The sequence below is a fragment of the Schizosaccharomyces japonicus genome, assembly GCF_000149845.2.
Source record: "Schizosaccharomyces japonicus yFS275 unplaced genomic scaffold supercont5.2, whole genome shotgun sequence".
Lineage (NCBI taxonomy): Eukaryota > Fungi > Ascomycota > Schizosaccharomycetes > Schizosaccharomycetales > Schizosaccharomycetaceae > Schizosaccharomyces > Schizosaccharomyces japonicus.
Window position 1 is genome coordinate 2,936,218 of NW_011627861.1, and position 16,999 is coordinate 2,953,216.

The window sequence follows — 16,999 nt, forward strand, 5'->3', positions numbered from 1 at the left end:
AGGCGACAAACTAAGGAATCGCTGGTTTCGCAATTGGACACGTCAATATTCGTGTCGGCTTTCTTCTGGCCTACTGTCCCACTGTCCCACTCCTCAGCGTCTCGTCCCTTCGCGATTATCCGCCATTTGTGGGGTACTTGATAAGATAGCGGACAACCAAATTTAACCGACAAATCAGCGTCAATGGAATTCTTGAGTAGGCGCGACCGTCAGAATGGGTTGCTATGCCAACCTGAGCCCTCTTGGTCGAATTTAAGGAAGAACTGCTCCTACCGTTAACGGCACCACAATCGAACCCTTTTTGACTTAGACTTGGACTGATCGTTCTTTAAAGCGCATTTTTGTAGTTTAAAGATTACGATTGCGGTTCCTAGCTGCTGTTTTTATATTTGTTTTTAATTTTTTTCTCTCTCTCTCTACTTACTCTCTTCTCGCTAATTAAACGCTGACCGCCGCTCCGTTTCCGTATTCGTCTTGACTGCCACGTACCACCTTCCAGTTATTTTCTCAGTCCAAACGCTCACGCTCCGCATTAGCATTTTTTTCTCGTTCATTAAACTTGACATCTTTACTTCTCCTTCACACACTTTCATAGAATGGCGAATTCTTCATTACCTACGGACACGTCTGGAACAGCTGTGGACGATTCTTCAAAACAAACCATCCCAAACACACTCGCCGGTTCCACTACAGGCATCCCAAACGAGATTTTTATTGCCAATGAGCGTCTTGACGCTGGCAAAAACGGCAGCGGAGTCTCAAGAAACGGCAACGGCAAGGTTCCTCGGGCGCTCGTAGACGAAGAGGACATTCGCACCGTAGACGAGATTCTTAACCGTGGTGTCGGCAACGAGCAGGTCCCTATTCATCATACTCCCAGTTTCGTCGACCTGTATGCTTCGCCCAAACTTCATGAGAACGAAAATGAGCGCAACTTCGGCACCTCGCGCCTAGACGACATCGCCCCCAACGCTGACGGTGTCCGTCGTTTGCAGACCACGTCTTCGTCGGCAAACATCTCTGAGATGAGAGGCAACTCTTCCCTTGCTGTCCCCGTGACCATCCCACGCAGACGCTCAGACGCCTCGACGTCTCCAGCACACAGTCTGGGCGAGTCTGCCCCAGAGGTCGCTGTGCCGCTTGATCCTAACGCCGGCACTGTGCCCTTGATCATTCCCGAGCAGATCGACCGGGGTCTTCCATACGCTCCCGAGGAGCAATATCACAACTCTGCCACTCGCAAACTCAAGGGCGATGTGCGGCCCGAAGACCTAAACCACTCTACCTCCCCCTCCAATGCACCCAGCTCTGTTGCACCTCCAGAGGCGTGGGAGGCCGAGTACAACGAGGTGCTCGACGATGTTGAGGCTGCCGTGGACGGCAAGGTTCCTATTGAGAGCACCAACGATCCTCTTCCTTTAGAGCGCTGCCGGTCAACGGTGAACTTGAACGAGTCCGATAACTTTATCGGCTTGACGGCCGGTTCTAACGAGCCTGTGCCCGACTATGTTGAATCCGAACCCATTGAAGACACTACTCAACTCGATGCGGAGAAGGGTTTCTACACTAAGGATGGCGAAGGAACTGCTGGTCTGCCGTTCGATGTCGTCGACAACCCCCGTATTCCAGGTGAGCGCACTGGCAGCAGCAAGTTCCGGGAACGTGTTTCCCATGCAAACTCGTCTTCTGCTCTGAGTGAACTGTTTCACGCTGAGGAGAAGAAGTCTGGAGAGTCGTTGTCGTCGTCAAACACAAAGCCTGTGACGCCTTCTAAAACTGTGGAAGAGGCCGAGAAACCCGAGAAGCCTGTTGAGGTCAAGAAAAGTGCCGAGAAACCCGCGGCTGCTGAAACTACTCCCAAGGCAGCCGCTGCGCCCGAAGAGCCAAGTTCTTCAAAGTCGTCTGCCTCTCCTGCTTCTACTTCTTCTCCCGAAAAAAAGACACCGTCCCGTACCTCGTCCTCCGGCTCTGCCAACACGCCTGTCGTCCCACCTCGTCCTCGTGTTGCCAACAAGTTCTCGTCTGCTAGAGCCGCGTTTGTAAAAAGTTTGGAATCCCGTTTGCAGGACGGCAACCCTATGCGTCCTTTCATCCCTAAGCGTCCACAACGTACCAAGTCTGGCGCCTCAGACGACAGTTCTTCTGAGCAGAAACCCGAGGCCGCTGCTCCTGCCCCAGTTGCTGCTCCGGTGACTGAAGTTAAAAAGACTCGTGCTAGAGGTCCTGCTCGTCGTCCTCCTACCGCCGTCAGCAAACTCTCCATCTGCGATCCTACAGAGGTGTTTGATATTGCAGCTGTATCCTTGAAATCGGTGGAGACCGTGAAACCGGACGTCGAAGCGTCTGCAGACTCCACAAATGAAGCTGAGGTTGCCGATACTGAAGTTGAAAAGGTTGAAGCAGACACGAAGAGTGAGGTAGTTGAAGCAGTTAGCTCTACTTCCCCTGTAAATGAATCCTCTGCTTAGAAACATGTGTCTTTTGAGATGTTTTTTTTTTTGAATTCAAATATTTTCTTCCCTTCAAATTACGGAGGAGTCATATTGTACCTATAAGGATGAGGCTATGGATAACAGTTAGCATGGCAAACTATTTACAGCACGTATCCTGGATTCAAACGAGCCCTTGCATACTCACAATTGACTCCGATGACTTAACTGCTACTAATCATTTTCAAACACACTTATTTTCTCCCCTTTCTGTCTCACTAGTCACACCGGCCACCGATTCTCTCAGTAAGGCATTGTTAAAGTTATGACCTAATTATATTGATGAAATTTCATTAAGAAACGAGAACAGAAAACACTTCAAAATTATGGATATACGGAAAGAGTGGTAGTTGTTTTTGAGAGGAGGAAGAAAATGATGCGAAGGTATCGTTATAGGGAAAAGAACAGGCGGGGATGGCGACGTTGAAATGGTGCATGAAAAGACTAAGCAGAGCGAACCTTGCTTGCTGTTTTTTTGGGGACGGGAACATTAATGAATGGGAAATCAAGCGTGTAAGATTCGAGTTGCGGGAGTTTCTGTTGTCGCATACGCTCCAATTCCAAGAAGATTTGAAGACTTGCATACACATCAATGGCTGCGTCTAAGAAAATTGGTTAGTAACGAGGAGTTTAATCACAGAATTGATCAGCTCGAACGCAAACAACGACTATCCCACAAGTGGAAACGAACCGATTGTTTGGACTCTGAAGCTTTGTTAAGACGCTTACATTGTAATTGACTTGCTTTCAGCTTGCCCTGATCCCAGTTGGAGACTTGAACGGGTCCTTTGTCGAGAGGGAGACCAAGATATTGATGGGCCAGTTTTGTAAGGGCAATAAGACGATTGCCTGAAGTGCGTGGATTGCCGATCCAGGTCTCTGGATCCACAGCACGAGCATACCGACTGAGTTCGCAGAGTCCCTTCGAGGAAACCTGGAATGCCTTCAGCAGTCGAGTAGCGTCACCCTGAATAGCGACACCACATTTAATGTGATCCGGAGACTCCATCAATTCTTTCAGTCTCCGAGGAAAGTACTCAGGGGAATAAATGCGCATACGAGTCAGGTGTACAAGAAGAATAAGTTTACTCGTACAAATCTGAATCATGCTCACTGGTGTCCGATAAGTCCACTCCATGTCGAAACCCAGTACCGGCGAAGATTGGAGTTCATGCATGTACTTGTTGAGACCTGCTTCTGAGTTTACGTACACGACTCGAGGAGTAGTACCGCCATTCTGGAACGCTGTTTGAAAGTTCCAGTACTGGCCTTGAGTTGTTTGCTGTTGATTAGGAAGGCTCCAATCTTTGCGCAAGAACGACCGTCCCAGGCGAGGCAAGACAATGTTATATTCAATAGGAGGAGGCATCTTCGACATTGTAGCCAGCGACACTGAATTCAAACTTCTGAGAGAAGCACTGGTTGGGACTTGGTGGGTAGTGTTCGACCGTAACGACGACGCCAATCGGCTGTGAACTGAATCGCAAATAACTTTTCTGTTTTTCAGAACTCTTAACATGACGCAAATGATCTTTATAAATGAAACAAAAAATTAAATCCACACGCCCCTGCTGCTTTTGTTTTTTCCTTTTTGGAACACTGCTGTAAACCATCAGCCAGACGCGTTTTAATAAACTAATGAAGACGCGTCGCGTTGTGACTGTTAATTGAAACGCGCTACGCGTTGCGTTTCCTGCGCGACGCGCTCGTGTCGCAACGCGGCGAGGCGCGGCGCGTCATTTAGTTCTTCATCACGCGTCGCGTTCGAGGCATGTCAACAGACGAAGACAAGAACGTCCTTTACAAGACTTGAATGTAAACAAACATTCACTAAATTAGTTTTAACCGAGTTCCGCTACGCGTCGTGCGAATCGCTAACAGGCGTTGGAGATTCCAATTTGTCACTAGATACGGAACAAGTATGCAGGCTATGCATTGTTGACAGATGGCATTTCTATAGCAGCATCCGCGTCCTCTTAACAACCGGCCCGTTCAACGCGTTTACTTTTGTAATAATAAAATTCATTACGAAACACATTGACAGATAATTGCCTATGTACATAAAACAAGAAACGGACTACCAATCGCTTTAAAACAAAAAAGGAACATTAACGGACCAGCAAGTCATTAGGCAGCCGGTTCTTATTATTGCCATCATCGTATATCGCCGCACAGACGAGGAAAAAGGAGAGAGGTTGTGAGAGAGAAACATGCAAACTGAGGAGGTGTGGACGGAGGAATACGTTCATTAGGCCATGTCAAAACTTGGAAAACAGAGTCGATTCCGCTTCTCAATATCCCATTCGTATATGCAGGATGGAGAAGCCACGTACAAACGAGATCCATCGTCCGAAAAGCATGTTCCCGACACCTCGACGTTCGCACCTATGGTAGTGCTTTCCAGAGCCTGGATGGAGAAAGTTTTTTCGCAAAAATTACGAGTATCCAACAGGTGAACAATGTTGTATCCTTCAGAGTACAATAACAAGTCTAAGGGGCCCGCATTAGGTGGGCTGAAGTGACAACTTCGTATACTTCCAAAAGGACTCGGCCGCTGGCAGCTACGGCTTTCCAAAACGCGACCAAGTTGACGAATATCAAATATGCTTATGGTAGAATCTTCACTCGCACACGCAATCAGTCTGTTGTCAGCAGAAATGGAGGTACAAAAAGATCCTTCGTGCGTGTCGGCCCGCGAAGTGCTTTGATGATGAAAAGAACCGGAACGATCTATGTCATAAATAAAAACGTCTGGTGAATCGCCAACACACACCATAAACCGGCCATCATTGCTCACGCTAGCGTGATTCATGTTGACAGGAAAGTAAAGCAGGTTTGTTAATGATTTATCGTCGAGGTTCAAAATCTTGATAGTGTGATCATTGTTGCACACCAACGACTCGGCTTTCTGATCGCAATTGCGACGATGGATGGCCACGCCGTTATTGTATGTTCCTCCAAGTTCCATAAACGTGTGTGAACCATTTGGCGCCCAAAAATCGACCTGGCCATTTAGCGGTCCGCCAGAAACGACGTATCCGCAAGACCCTAGTAAACATAGCGGCTTGTACTTCAACATGCCGCCAATTTGCTTAATTGCTCCAGAATGAGGATATAGGCTCCAGATAAAGTAGCTGTTTGTAAAATACACGGGGTCTGATGGCTCCCCGGTGGGTTGTGTTGATATAAGGTTTTTTAATTGTTGATGATTGACTGAAACTCGAACATCAAATCTTTTCGTTTCCGGGACTTTGAGCAGAAAATCGGTTTCGATAATAGGCTTCGACATCAATTCCATAGTCGCCATTGTGTGGTTTAAACGCGTATAAAGGAGATACTAATGAAGAGCACAAAACTTTAGTGCGAACGAGAAACGACGAATTATTGCCAAGGACAGTGGTACCGTTGCAGAATGAGTGGTTCCAAAAGTTATCAAAATCAAGGGAATGGTTACAGCACAAAAACCACGGCGGATCGTTAAAAGATGATTATGTTCTTATGAGTACTTCAGTGCCGCTGTCGTTGTCGCCGCCGCCGCCGCCTAAACACAAAACCCAAACGTAAACATGACGTCACATACGATAAGTAGGATGGAATGAAGGTTGAAGTTAAGCGGTGCGTGAAGTGCTTTGTTGCGGGAAAGACATCGGACACGTGGACGCGAGGGTCTCAGAGAGAAATCAACAGGAATGAGCATCTTCTTTAAACAAAGATGCCAACCACTTGGCTTCTTTCACCATTTCTTCCATAGTTCTGGGTGCACGGTCTTCATCTTTAGGTATAATGCGGTTCATAGAAGCCTTGGGCAAGCCATCCTTGGCAATTGCTGAGTTGCTGTCAAACTCACTGTTCATCGTTGCCTCGTTCTTTTCTAAATGAACATAAACATCGTCGTTGTTTTCAAAGTCCAATTTTTTACGCGGAATAATGTGAACGTGAACGTGAGGGACGCTCTGCCCGGCTTCTGGGCCATCCTGTAACAAAAATGTCAGCGTACATGAATTCCGGGGCAGTTTTCATCGATCCACTGTTAATGGTTACATACCTGAATTCCAATGTTGGAGGAAGTGCCACCGAAAGCCTTTTCAACTACATTTTGCACCACTTGCACGCTTTCAAACAAGTCATCAATTTCTTCCTTGGACAAATCGCGTAAACGAGCAACAATGCGCTTTGGGGCAACGAGAACATGTCCAGGAAGAATTGGTTTCAAGTTCACCAAAGCAAAGGAGTACTTGGATGCATATATAACCTGAGAAGTAACGAGAAACTTGGAAAAGTAATACTGCTGAGACATGTTGGCGGATGGTAAGTGATCTAGCGAACGCGAAAATTCCATGGGTCAATATAAGGTTTAAGGTTTATGACGTCAACTATGAGGACGAACAAGATGCAGCCAAGGCATATGGAAATTAACGAAATCGGGCCAACCAAACCACAGAAACGCACCTATTACCCTCAGACCAGCAATAACTACATCGACAATTGCCGTCAACTACTCACATCCATAATCAATGGTTGAAAGGCAGCAATGAATGATAACCCATACCACTGTCAGTTTTCATTTACTGTCTACGACGGAAACGTTGCTCTTGAACAACAGGAGCAACAACCTTGACAGGGACTTGGTCGTAACCAAGAGCGTGGAGCAAGTCCTTGGTCTCTTGGTCAACGTCGACCTTCTCGACGTCGAGCTCAGAGTGCTCAGGAACGTATTGATCCTTGCGCTCACGCTCCTCCTCTTGAAGCTTGAAGGAGATGCCGCGGACGGGGCCACGTTGGATACGCTTCATCAAATGAGTCGTGTATCCAGCGATCTTGTTGCGGAGACGCTTGGAGGCAATGATGGCAACCTCATCAATGATCTTCTTGTTGGTTTGGAAGTCCAAGGTCAACCGGGGGTAGTACTTCTCAATGACGACGCGAGAAGCTCTCTTGGTAGTCTTGGTACGCACACGACCCTAAAAACTGTTAGACAAAGGTCAAGGGGGGGACTAAGAGCAAGGAAACGATGTTGTGTGACACTTGGCAAACTCTGTGTGTCCGAATTATCGCTAGTCCCTGCTCCTAAATTTCATCTTACCATTTTGTGAAGTTGTTTGTTGGCTCTGGTCAAGGTTTTGGTTCTTGTTGCCGATTACAACACTACAGTGTGACTGTTTTTTCTTTTAATAGGGTAGGGTTCAAGTATATGTACCCTGGTGCGTTTTCCAATGCGTAAGCGCACGTTAAACCACATCTACGGCATTGTAAAGCAGTGCGTAATTCGTATCCTCCGTCCTTTCTAGCCAGGGTTAGTCGGTGAACAGTAAGTGTTTGGCACAGGGCAACAGGATCTAGATGCGTTGGGGTGGAACACAAAAACGCAGAGTGTTAAAAAGTTTCGATTTAGAGTGGTAATTCTGCATGTTTGTACACGTTCTTGGTTCCTCTTACTTTGCTGTTTTTCCAAAACTTCTTGCATATTTGTATTCCTTTTTTCGCTCTCCCTTGCTTACCTAACAATACAGAAAGGTTCATCTTTTGTGAGATGATCTACATGTGGCATCTTGAGGTCTAACACGTAGAATGTGTCATATTCCCGATGCCGCAGTGTTTCAGCCGTGCACGGAAGCGTAAGACACAGCTGTCCACATGGACAGAAGTATCCGTATCCTGAAGACATAGTAGGGACGGTGTTGAGGTTGAAGAAGTGGAATAGAAAACGAGAAAAATAGTTAGTGGTTTGGAATTGTTTTAATGAAGACTAGTTGTCAGTACGTGAAACAAGACCTAACAAAACGTCTCGACAACCCTCTTTAGCAAGGACTTTTTACACTTAAGGCGAGTAACGACTGTCATTAAAGTTAAGTTTTAAACATTGCCGTCACATGACCGCGTCCACGTGCAAGGGAGGTGAAGGATCTGCAGTGGCCATAGTAGCGCGTAACTTGCGGTCATATACTGTGACCATGACAAAGGGTTTTCCCCACCTTTCGTTCGTTTCCCCAATGCACTACGTAATGAACTCAAGCTTAGCATTGTCCATTTTTGCATCTTATCAGAGATTAGATTTTTTTTGAAGGCGCAATAGGTCAAAAGCTCGATTGATACCGTCGAAACGTCATCACGATAAAGTAGCGGAGTTGTTAAATCACTTTAGACTTATCACTGGACCTGAGGGTATCGTCAATTTATCCAATCAAAACAGAGTTTAGCGAGAAGTCAATTAAGGGTCGCATAGGGTCTCGAAAAAAAATACATAGTTTTCATTTTCCAATGAATATGGAACCGAGAAATTTAAAAACATTTCAATTTTTGTCAAAAAAAAAGCAAACAACATCTCTAAAAACCAATTTATAGTGTCTTTATGAGGATGTTTTGGATGTTTGCTTTTTGCCTTTAAAGCTCGGCGTTATTACGACCGCTGAGCCAATTACTATATCTAACCTTAACCAATCACAACTTTAATTGATAATACAAATCGCGCACTGTGCGACGATCCTTCATATATTTGCCTTAATAACGAATAAGCATGACGTCATTTTTGCAAATGACGTGGAAAACGGTGCAAAACAATTCACTTGTCATGATTTAAAACAACCGGTTTCCCCATTTTTTTATGAACCAAGAACGCAGCTCTTAAGAAAAACATTCTTGTGAGAGCTTTGTCTAAACATTCTCTTGTTCTAAAACGCATACGCTCAGTGCAATCGCATACCTTCGACTTGTCCGGTGATCCGAATTATACGGGTCGCACACTCATTTTGGAACAATTGACAGGTTTATCAATCATTATTTGAATACATTTACCCCTTTACAGCATTCCAAACTCAGTGAATTATTTATATTCCGAAATTATCGCTCGCTGCGATGGAATTGAATAATCCCGCCTACACCCTCTCCATCGAGGACATTGGAAAGCAATTAGAAACAGATCTCTCTTCTGGACTATCATTTGTTGAAGCCAGTCGCAGAATTACCGAATATGGGGAAAATAAACTTACTACGGATGTCGGTACATCGGCTTTTCGAGTATTCATGAAACAAATCCTCAACGCTATGTGCGTTGTCCTTATTCTTGCTGCCGCCCTTTCTTTTGGTACGACAGATTGGATCGAGGGTGGTGTAATCAGTGCTGTTATTTTCCTCAATGTTTTCGTCGGTTTTATTCAAGAGTATAAAGCTGAGAAAACAATGGAGTCCCTTCGCTCGCTTTCTTCTCCTATGGCGCACGTTCTTAGAGATGGTTCCGTCGAACAAATTGCCTCAAAAGACGTTGCCGTTGGTGATGTTGTTGTTCTTCGTACTGGTGATGTTGTCCCTGCCGATATTCGACTTACCGAAAGTCATAGCTTCGAGACAGACGAAGCGCTACTTACTGGCGAAAGTCTTCCGGTCGTAAAGGATGCTCGTGAAACTTTTTCAATGGAAGAAGATGTGCCTGTTGGTGATCGCATAAATTTGGCATACTCTTCATCAATCGTGACAAAAGGTCGCGCAAAAGGAATCTGTTACGCAACCGGAATGCACACCGAACTTGGTGCAATTGCTGCGGGATTGAAGAATGCATCCAAGCGCCAATTTACCCCGCCTTCAAAGGATCAACCTCATTACAGAAAACAGTTACTTAAGTTTCGACTAAGGAAAATTCGCTATTACATCGCTAGAGGTTTGGGCCTCAACGTTGGAACACCGCTTCAACAGAAGATGACAGTGATGGCTTATGCTTTGTTTATTATTGCAATTATCTTGGCCATCGTTGTAATGGCGGCGCACAAGTTTGATGTCACGAACGAAGTCTCCATCTACGCTATTTCCTTGGGTATTGCAATTATTCCAGAATCTTTGATCGCCGTTCTCGCCATCACTATGGCTATAGGACAAAAGACAATGGCTAAAAGAAAGGTAATTGTGCGTAAATTGGAGGCACTTGAAGCACTTGGTGGTGTCACGGATATTTGTTCTGACAAAACTGGTACTATTACTCAGGGAAAAATGATTGTTCGGCGTCTATGGCTCCCTTCTGTTGGAAGTTTGGTAATTGATGCTCCTAATGCTTTGGATCCTGAATCCGCTGATGTCTCCGTTCAAAGACACAAATACGAAAAGGGTGTTTTCAATGAAGAAGCAGAGAATTCTGGTTTTGAGGAAACTGATTTCGGTTCACTCAAGGACGATCTTTTGCCCGTTGTTGAGATTACTTCTCTTTGCAACAATAGTGTTGTTCAGAAACCCGACACGAAGGGTGACGAATGGTCTGCGAAGGGAGAGCCCACGGAAATTGCTCTTCACGTATTCTCTTGGAGGTTTGGTCTCGGAAAAGACGTTCTTCTGCCCAACTATACCCTACTGAAGGAATGTCCCTTTGACTCGGAATTGAAGCGGATGGCTGTTGTTTACGAAAAACCCGACGGACAGCGAATGGTTTTGGTGAAAGGTGCAGTTGAAAGAGTTATTGAACGCTGTGCAACAATCATGGGCTCTCCTTTTGAAAAACAAGATGAAGATGTTGTCTCTTCATATGTTGAACTTCTCGCCGCACAAGGTCTCCGTGTTTTGGCCCTCGCGCGTAAAAACTTTGACGAAGATGTTTCTGATTGGGAACGCCTGGACCGTGATACCATTGAAAGCAAACTTGATTTTGTAGGACTCGTCGGAATTTACGATCCGCCAAGAGCAGAATCAAAGAATTCTGTTGCTCTCTGCCATAAGGCCGGTATTCGTGTACACATGCTTACGGGTGACCATCCCGAAACCGCGCGCGCTATTGCTAGAGATGTTGGCATTATTCCGTTCAGAAACGATGACATTCGTGATATTAAGTGGATGGTTATGACAGGCACTCAATTCGATTCCATGTCGCACGAGGAAATTGACAATCTACCGGCGCTACCACTTGTTATTGCGAGATGCGCTCCCCAGACCAAAGTAAAAATGATTGAAGCCATCCATCGTCGCAAAGGTTTTGCTGCAATGACTGGTGATGGTGTGAACGACTCGCCGTCTTTGAAAAAAGCCAACGTTGGTATCGCTATGGGGCAAAACGGAAGTGATGTTGCGAAAGATTCAAGTGACATTGTGCTTACTGATGACAACTTCTCATCCATTGTTAATGCCATTGAGGAAGGTCGAAGAATTTTCGACAACATTATGAAATTTGTTCTTCACTTGCTTATCTCGAACGTCGGTGAAGTTATCCTTTTAATTGTAGGTCTGGCCTTCCGTGACCATGTTTCCCTATCAGTCTTTCCAATGTCACCAGTTGAAGTCCTTTGGGCAAATATGATTACTTCTTCCTTTCCTTCGATGGGTTTGGGTATGGAGGAAGCGACTCCAGACATTATGAACCGCCTCCCTCATGACAACAACGTTGGTGTGTTTACCACTTCTTTAATCTGTGACATGCTTGTTTATGGATCTGCTCTCGGTGTTCTTGCATTGATGACATGGGTTGTTATCATGTATGGATTTGGTACCGGAAACTTATCATATGACTGCAATGCCTATTATCATGAGGGTTGTCTTGACGTTTTCCGTGCGAGAGCCGCAGTGTTTTCTGTTGTTACTTTTACTATTCTGATTATGGCATGCGAGGTGAAGAACTTCAACAACTCCGTGTTTAATCTGCGCGGAGAGCCTTGGAGTGAATGGAGCTTCAAAAAGTTTTGGAAGAATCTTACACGCAATAAGTTTTTGGCCTATTCGGTAATGGGCGGTGCTGCTTCCATTTTCCCTACCATCTACATTCCGGTCATTAACACAAACGTATTTAAGCACAAACCCATTGGATGGGAATGGGGTGTCGTTTTCGTCGCAGCGATTCTATTTTTGCTTTTTGTCGAACTTTGGAAATTCTTCAGAAGATGGGTCTTGGGCGTTTCATCCGAGTCTCCCGCCTTCAAGCGTGCTTTGAGCCGCACTATTACAAATGAAACACGTCTTACAGAGAAAGACCTGGAGCGCCGGCTGTTTCATCATGTTCAGAATGCTGACGATTTGCCGAATCGAAACGACGGAGATGTATAATCGGCCTAATCCAACATTCATCTCTTCACTCGTCGGTTTTCAAACTCCTTGTGTATTCTTTTTTGTTGTTGTACGTTTTTTATCTTCTTTTTTTGAAAGCAAACAGGCTGGGATTCTGTTAATTCGGTTAATCCATCCTTTCATGAACAACTATCGCAATCATTTTGGTTTTCATTTTCTTTTTGTCGTTCATTTTTTGGCTCTTTAGCATTCTTTATGGGATTGGTGACAAGAGATTTAATTCTTCAGCTCACTAATATTCTCTCGTGCCCTAATGATTTTGATTTACTAATAAATGCATTAACAGTTACTAACATTCACTGACTGCTTAGCGCTTCAGAATACTGCGTAACAAAACAAGTGACAAGTTCCGGATATCCGGCCGCGCTAGGGTTTTCACTCCTTGATATGACTGGCTGATGGGTGTCGGCTCATATATCCACTGGCTAATCTTATATTTTTCCTATTGGTTCAGCTCTAAAAAAGTCGCGTAAGCGAATTTCGGTTTGCGACGTATTTAAATACAATCCCTTTAACAATGCTGTCTTAGAAAGTAAACATAACGCCAAAAAGTCTCACTCCTTATTTAAGTTTTATTAATAAATACGAAAACCTTTTTTGAAAAATTACTTTTCTGTAGAGCCGCCACTAAGACAAGGCAACTTCTTTCAGGTACTCAGCCTCCCGCTTCCTTGCGCCCCGCACCGCTCCCCCGCACTGAAAAGGGTCCAGCGCGGTAACCTAGCGACGGACGATCATATAAAGACAACGTTCGGTCTCGATTTAGCGGTATAGACCAAGAAAGTATTTACTAAACGATCTAATGCGTAATATCTCATATTTATCCGCTGAAACTTTAAAGGAATGGATTTTGGAAAAACCTTTTAATTTTGTTATTCTCGATGTCAGGGGCGAAGATAGAGCCGACGGACATATTCCCGGCAGTATTAATGTTCCATCGGACACGTTCTTGGTTGACATCGAAAAGGTGATGGACCAATGCTTACGGGCAAAGTGTGTTATCGTGCACTGCACAATGTCCCAAATCAGAGGTCCGAAGGCCGCCCGGGTTCTGCACGAATTACTCATGAACCGGTTCTGCAAGGGAACACAGGACTCAATGTCGCCTATCGAAATTGATGAAGTCCTTCACAAAATGCCTTCCATATACATTTTGGAAGGCGGCTTTTTCTATTGGAATCAACGCTATTGTAATGATAAACGGTTGGTAAGCTATAAAATGAATTGAACTGAATAATTATTATCTCGATTTGGGGATACTCGTTCATTAAAACCATATACCGAGTTTTAGGTAAATTTCCTATTTTTTTAAAGCCATCAAATGGATGAAATCAATGACCCTCGTAAGTCTAAAGATCCTTCTTGATTTTGAGCGGATGCTTGTAGTACACACCTTTAGAAATAAGTATACTGGCATGTTCTAAAGCAATAAAGAAAACGACGAGGAAGTTGCTGATGCAGAAATGACTAATGCTGATACCAATTTCGAGCCAGGAACCCTCGTCTCTAACCAAGTAGAAAAAGTTGATAGTAACCACATCTGCCATGGCCATTGCGATGAAAAATGTATTTCTCTGCTTTCTGCCAAGACGCTCATTCATGATACCAAATACAGCAGAAAGCACAACAAAGGGAATTATAATAATTAGAATGAGGATAGCTCCTTGCACGAATGGGTTAAAAACGGGAATTAAACGTTTGACCGAATCAAGACTAAACGATGAAATCGATGCAACGTTTCCTGTACCAAAGAATGCCACTTGAATGAAAATGTAGAAAAACATTGAAGTTCTGATATGGGAAAGTTCAACCGGAAGATATACCCCGTTCGATTTCTTCTCATGTGCCTCTTTCAAACGCGTTTCCAGTTCCATCCACAGACACAAGGTCATAAAGAAAGAAACATTGAACAGGGATTCGAAAGATATCGTGAAAAACACCAATGTCGGACAAATCATTAGAAAGAGAATGACTAAACGATCCGCGAAATAATGCTTCAAGGAGCGAGCACTAGCAAAAGGAATCACGAACGAGGTGCACAAGAGTGCAAAAGATAAAACCCGAAGACCGATGAGAACGGGTAGATTATTTTGCAGATGATTAACAATTTTCTTCGTCAATAAGCTGGTAAAAAATATACAACTACACTGAAGGATAAGTTGCGAAATTGGAACACTAGAATCCTTAGCACTTAGCCGGCTTCTCGAGAATATGATGTAGGAAACACCGAGCACAAGCATGATGATACCGCCAATGTCTATAAGAAGAGGAGACTCGATCTTTTCCGCGGGTAAAAGTGTAAATGCACCAGTAGTGAGAGAAAACACCGACCATAATGCGCAAATAGCTTTGTTTTGGAAAGAGAATTTGGTATGGAAAACCCACGGCCATAAAGACAACAGTATAAAGTATACGCTGTAGATATTACGATGGAAATAACTCGCAACAACCGACTCCAAAAAGACAAAAACAAGTGACAAGCCACAGATGGTATTTATCGCACTCGTTTTCCGTTGCGTCTTCGTTAACGTTAGAAAGTTCTTGAAACCGTCAATGCCTTGAGGTGCTTTGGTATACAACAGCTGAACAAAAAGTGTTGGGAACAACAAGTAAAGATAATAAGCAAGTGGGCTCTTTTGCAGGTAAAAAAATACATAAAGTACAGCGGACGGAAGGGACAAGATGATAGTGCTGGCGACAGTACGTCTTCTTGGGTGCACCTTTGCACTGGCATTCTGAGCAAACACGGAGCACAAAATATACAAAATCCAGCCAACGTAACCACAAAGAACAATCGTTCTCAACAAAAACCAATCATAGCGCTGCAAATAACGAAGCCCATCAAGACTCTTGGACGTGAAATCAAGACTGTAGGCAATTGCGTCGCCATATCGACCCTCCGTAATGGCTGTGTGCACAGAAGTATTGAAATCTTGAACATGTGCTTGGTAATTCGCCAGTGCAGGATAGGGTTTGTAATAGAACTGTGTTTCAGCCTTGGAGGACGATTTTACGTGGTACTGTTCACCAACGACAAGTGCATTAACAAAAGCGGCTTTCGCTTTTTGTGCATCATCACAATCCAGAAAATCCAATGGAATTTCACCAACGGAGTTGCTTGGGAAATTTAGGCCCAGTAAGTACGACATCAGTGGCGCAATGTCAGCTTGTTTAACATCTAGGCGCTTGACAGAATCGAGTCCCCAAGGGCGAGAATACCCGTCATGACCTTCTGAAGAGTGAATGGGCTTTCGAATACCCGCACCCCAGGCAATCAACGGAGTTCGCGTATTGTCCAAACTTCCATCACCATGGCTGCCATAATCGCTCATACCATGATCGGCAGTGAAAACCCATGAAGTGGCTTTATCGTCTTCATAATATTTGTTCACCATTTCTACCACGCGTTGTAAGTTCGTATCAACATACTGAATGTTCTCCACATAATCTTTTGAGTATGGACGTTTGCTGTGTCCGACGGTGTCGATACCAAGCAAGTGCAAAAAGAAAACAAGCTTATCCTGATGAAGCATTTCCCAGAGTTTGGGATCGTGGAAGGAGGCATTGAACATTTGTTCTACGTGCTCAAACACCCATTCGTCTTGAACAATGCCACTTGCTGAGAAATCCTCGTATTCTGGAGGATACATAAAAGCATCAACACGGTCAGGATCTGAGGCACCATGAGCAAACATGGGAAGAATGTCGGGCGAACCAAAAGAATAAGTATGTCTGCTTTGGTTGAAAACAGAATCAAAATTGACAGGGTTCATCTTCCAGCCCTTGGTGACGGCAGAAACATCCTCGTAAAAGCCAGCAATGATGGCTACGTGTCCAGGGCGAGACTCGGTAGGAACACGAGTATGAGAGATACCAAACGAGCCATTGTTTAGGATGATTGATCGCAGAAAGGGAGCCGCATATTCCTGGTCATTGTCCAGCATGTGCGATGGGTGTTTTTGAAGCAATTTATCGGCTCGAAGTCCGTCACCTATATGTTTTTGTTAGAGCGAAATTGTACGTATGATCGGCGATCATTGTAATTGAGTGTTCTCTTCGCGTACCAACAACTAGAAAAAGTCGCTTCGCTGGATGCTCCTCGACAGCATATTGCTGCATGCCGTGAACAAGCGGCGTTACGAAATAAATATCAAAGATAGACTTTAAATATATGACATGGAATAAGATACCAAGCAGCAATAGACGCCCCAGCATCGTGAAAAATTGTCTTAAAAGACAGTAAGGAAAATGAAATTGCCTCTAACGATTCGCGTAGAATGCTAGAGGTAATTGTTAATGAATGGTATGCGAAAGCAACGAACAGGGAGCCACGCAGTTTGTGAAAGTTGATGTCGTTGGTGGGAACAAGAGAGGTAACAGTGGGTAACAGATCCAAAGAAATCGTGACATAAACCGACATCGTCGAATCAAATCGAGTTAAGATTCAGGCATGGCGATCATAGGTAACATCTAAGTAACAA

General features: G+C 44.5%; 9 protein-coding genes across 9 annotated transcripts; 3 read left to right on the forward strand and 6 right to left on the reverse strand.

Moving 5' to 3' along the window:
• The first annotated feature begins 231 nt into the window (after positions 1-231).
• SJAG_04172 (DUF3210 family protein) lies at positions 232-2,768 on the forward strand. The gene has a single exon (XM_002175255.2). The coding sequence runs from the start codon at positions 597-599 to the stop codon at positions 2,466-2,468; it is 1,872 nt and encodes a 623-aa protein (XP_002175291.1). The 5' UTR covers positions 232-596; the 3' UTR covers positions 2,469-2,768.
• On the reverse strand, positions 2,725-4,082 carry SJAG_04171 (hypothetical protein). Its single transcript, XM_002175254.2, has 2 exons — positions 3,219-4,082; positions 2,725-3,091 (listed from the first exon to the last, which is right to left on the reverse strand). The coding sequence occupies exons 1-2, from the start codon at positions 4,006-4,008 to the stop codon at positions 2,934-2,936; spliced, it is 948 nt and encodes a 315-aa protein (XP_002175290.1). The 5' UTR covers positions 4,009-4,082; the 3' UTR covers positions 2,725-2,933.
• A 330-nt stretch (positions 4,083-4,412) lies between these two features.
• SJAG_04170 (WD40/YVTN repeat-like protein) lies at positions 4,413-5,996 on the reverse strand. Its single transcript, XM_002175253.2, has one exon. It carries the CDS (start codon positions 5,794-5,796, stop codon positions 4,738-4,740), a length of 1,059 nt encoding a protein of 352 aa, XP_002175289.1. The 5' UTR covers positions 5,797-5,996; the 3' UTR covers positions 4,413-4,737.
• SJAG_04169 (bis(5'-nucleosidyl)-tetraphosphatase) lies at positions 5,930-6,809 on the reverse strand. Its single transcript, XM_002175252.2, has 2 exons — positions 6,535-6,809; positions 5,930-6,463 (listed from the first exon to the last, which is right to left on the reverse strand). Exons 1-2 carry the CDS (start codon positions 6,784-6,786, stop codon positions 6,170-6,172), a joined length of 546 nt encoding a protein of 181 aa, XP_002175288.1. The 5' UTR covers positions 6,787-6,809; the 3' UTR covers positions 5,930-6,169.
• Positions 6,810-6,927: 118 nt separating this feature from the next.
• Positions 6,928-7,646, reverse strand: SJAG_04168 (40S ribosomal protein S17). Its single transcript, XM_002175251.2, has 2 exons — positions 7,573-7,646; positions 6,928-7,450 (listed from the first exon to the last, which is right to left on the reverse strand). Exons 1-2 carry the CDS (start codon positions 7,573-7,575, stop codon positions 7,055-7,057), a joined length of 399 nt encoding a protein of 132 aa, XP_002175287.1. The 5' UTR covers positions 7,576-7,646; the 3' UTR covers positions 6,928-7,054.
• Positions 7,580-8,404, reverse strand: SJAG_05326 (hypothetical protein). Its single transcript, XM_002175250.2, has 2 exons — positions 7,988-8,404; positions 7,580-7,773 (listed from the first exon to the last, which is right to left on the reverse strand). Exons 1-2 carry the CDS (start codon positions 8,152-8,154, stop codon positions 7,635-7,637), a joined length of 306 nt encoding a protein of 101 aa, XP_002175286.2. The 5' UTR covers positions 8,155-8,404; the 3' UTR covers positions 7,580-7,634.
• A 666-nt stretch (positions 8,405-9,070) lies between these two features.
• Positions 9,071-12,844, forward strand: SJAG_04167 (P-type ATPase). The gene has a single exon (XM_002175249.2). It carries the CDS (start codon positions 9,342-9,344, stop codon positions 12,495-12,497), a length of 3,156 nt encoding a protein of 1,051 aa, XP_002175285.1. The 5' UTR covers positions 9,071-9,341; the 3' UTR covers positions 12,498-12,844.
• Positions 12,845-13,228: 384 nt separating this feature from the next.
• Positions 13,229-16,716, forward strand: SJAG_04166 (Cdc25 family phosphatase Ibp1). The gene has a single exon (XM_002175248.2). The coding sequence runs from the start codon at positions 13,321-13,323 to the stop codon at positions 13,744-13,746; it is 426 nt and encodes a 141-aa protein (XP_002175284.1). The 5' UTR covers positions 13,229-13,320; the 3' UTR covers positions 13,747-16,716.
• SJAG_04165 (pig-N) lies at positions 13,622-16,880 on the reverse strand. Its single transcript, XM_002175247.2, has 2 exons — positions 16,583-16,880; positions 13,622-16,509 (listed from the first exon to the last, which is right to left on the reverse strand). Exons 1-2 carry the CDS (start codon positions 16,731-16,733, stop codon positions 13,868-13,870), a joined length of 2,793 nt encoding a protein of 930 aa, XP_002175283.1. The 5' UTR covers positions 16,734-16,880; the 3' UTR covers positions 13,622-13,867.
• Positions 16,881-16,999: the final 119 nt, after the last annotated feature.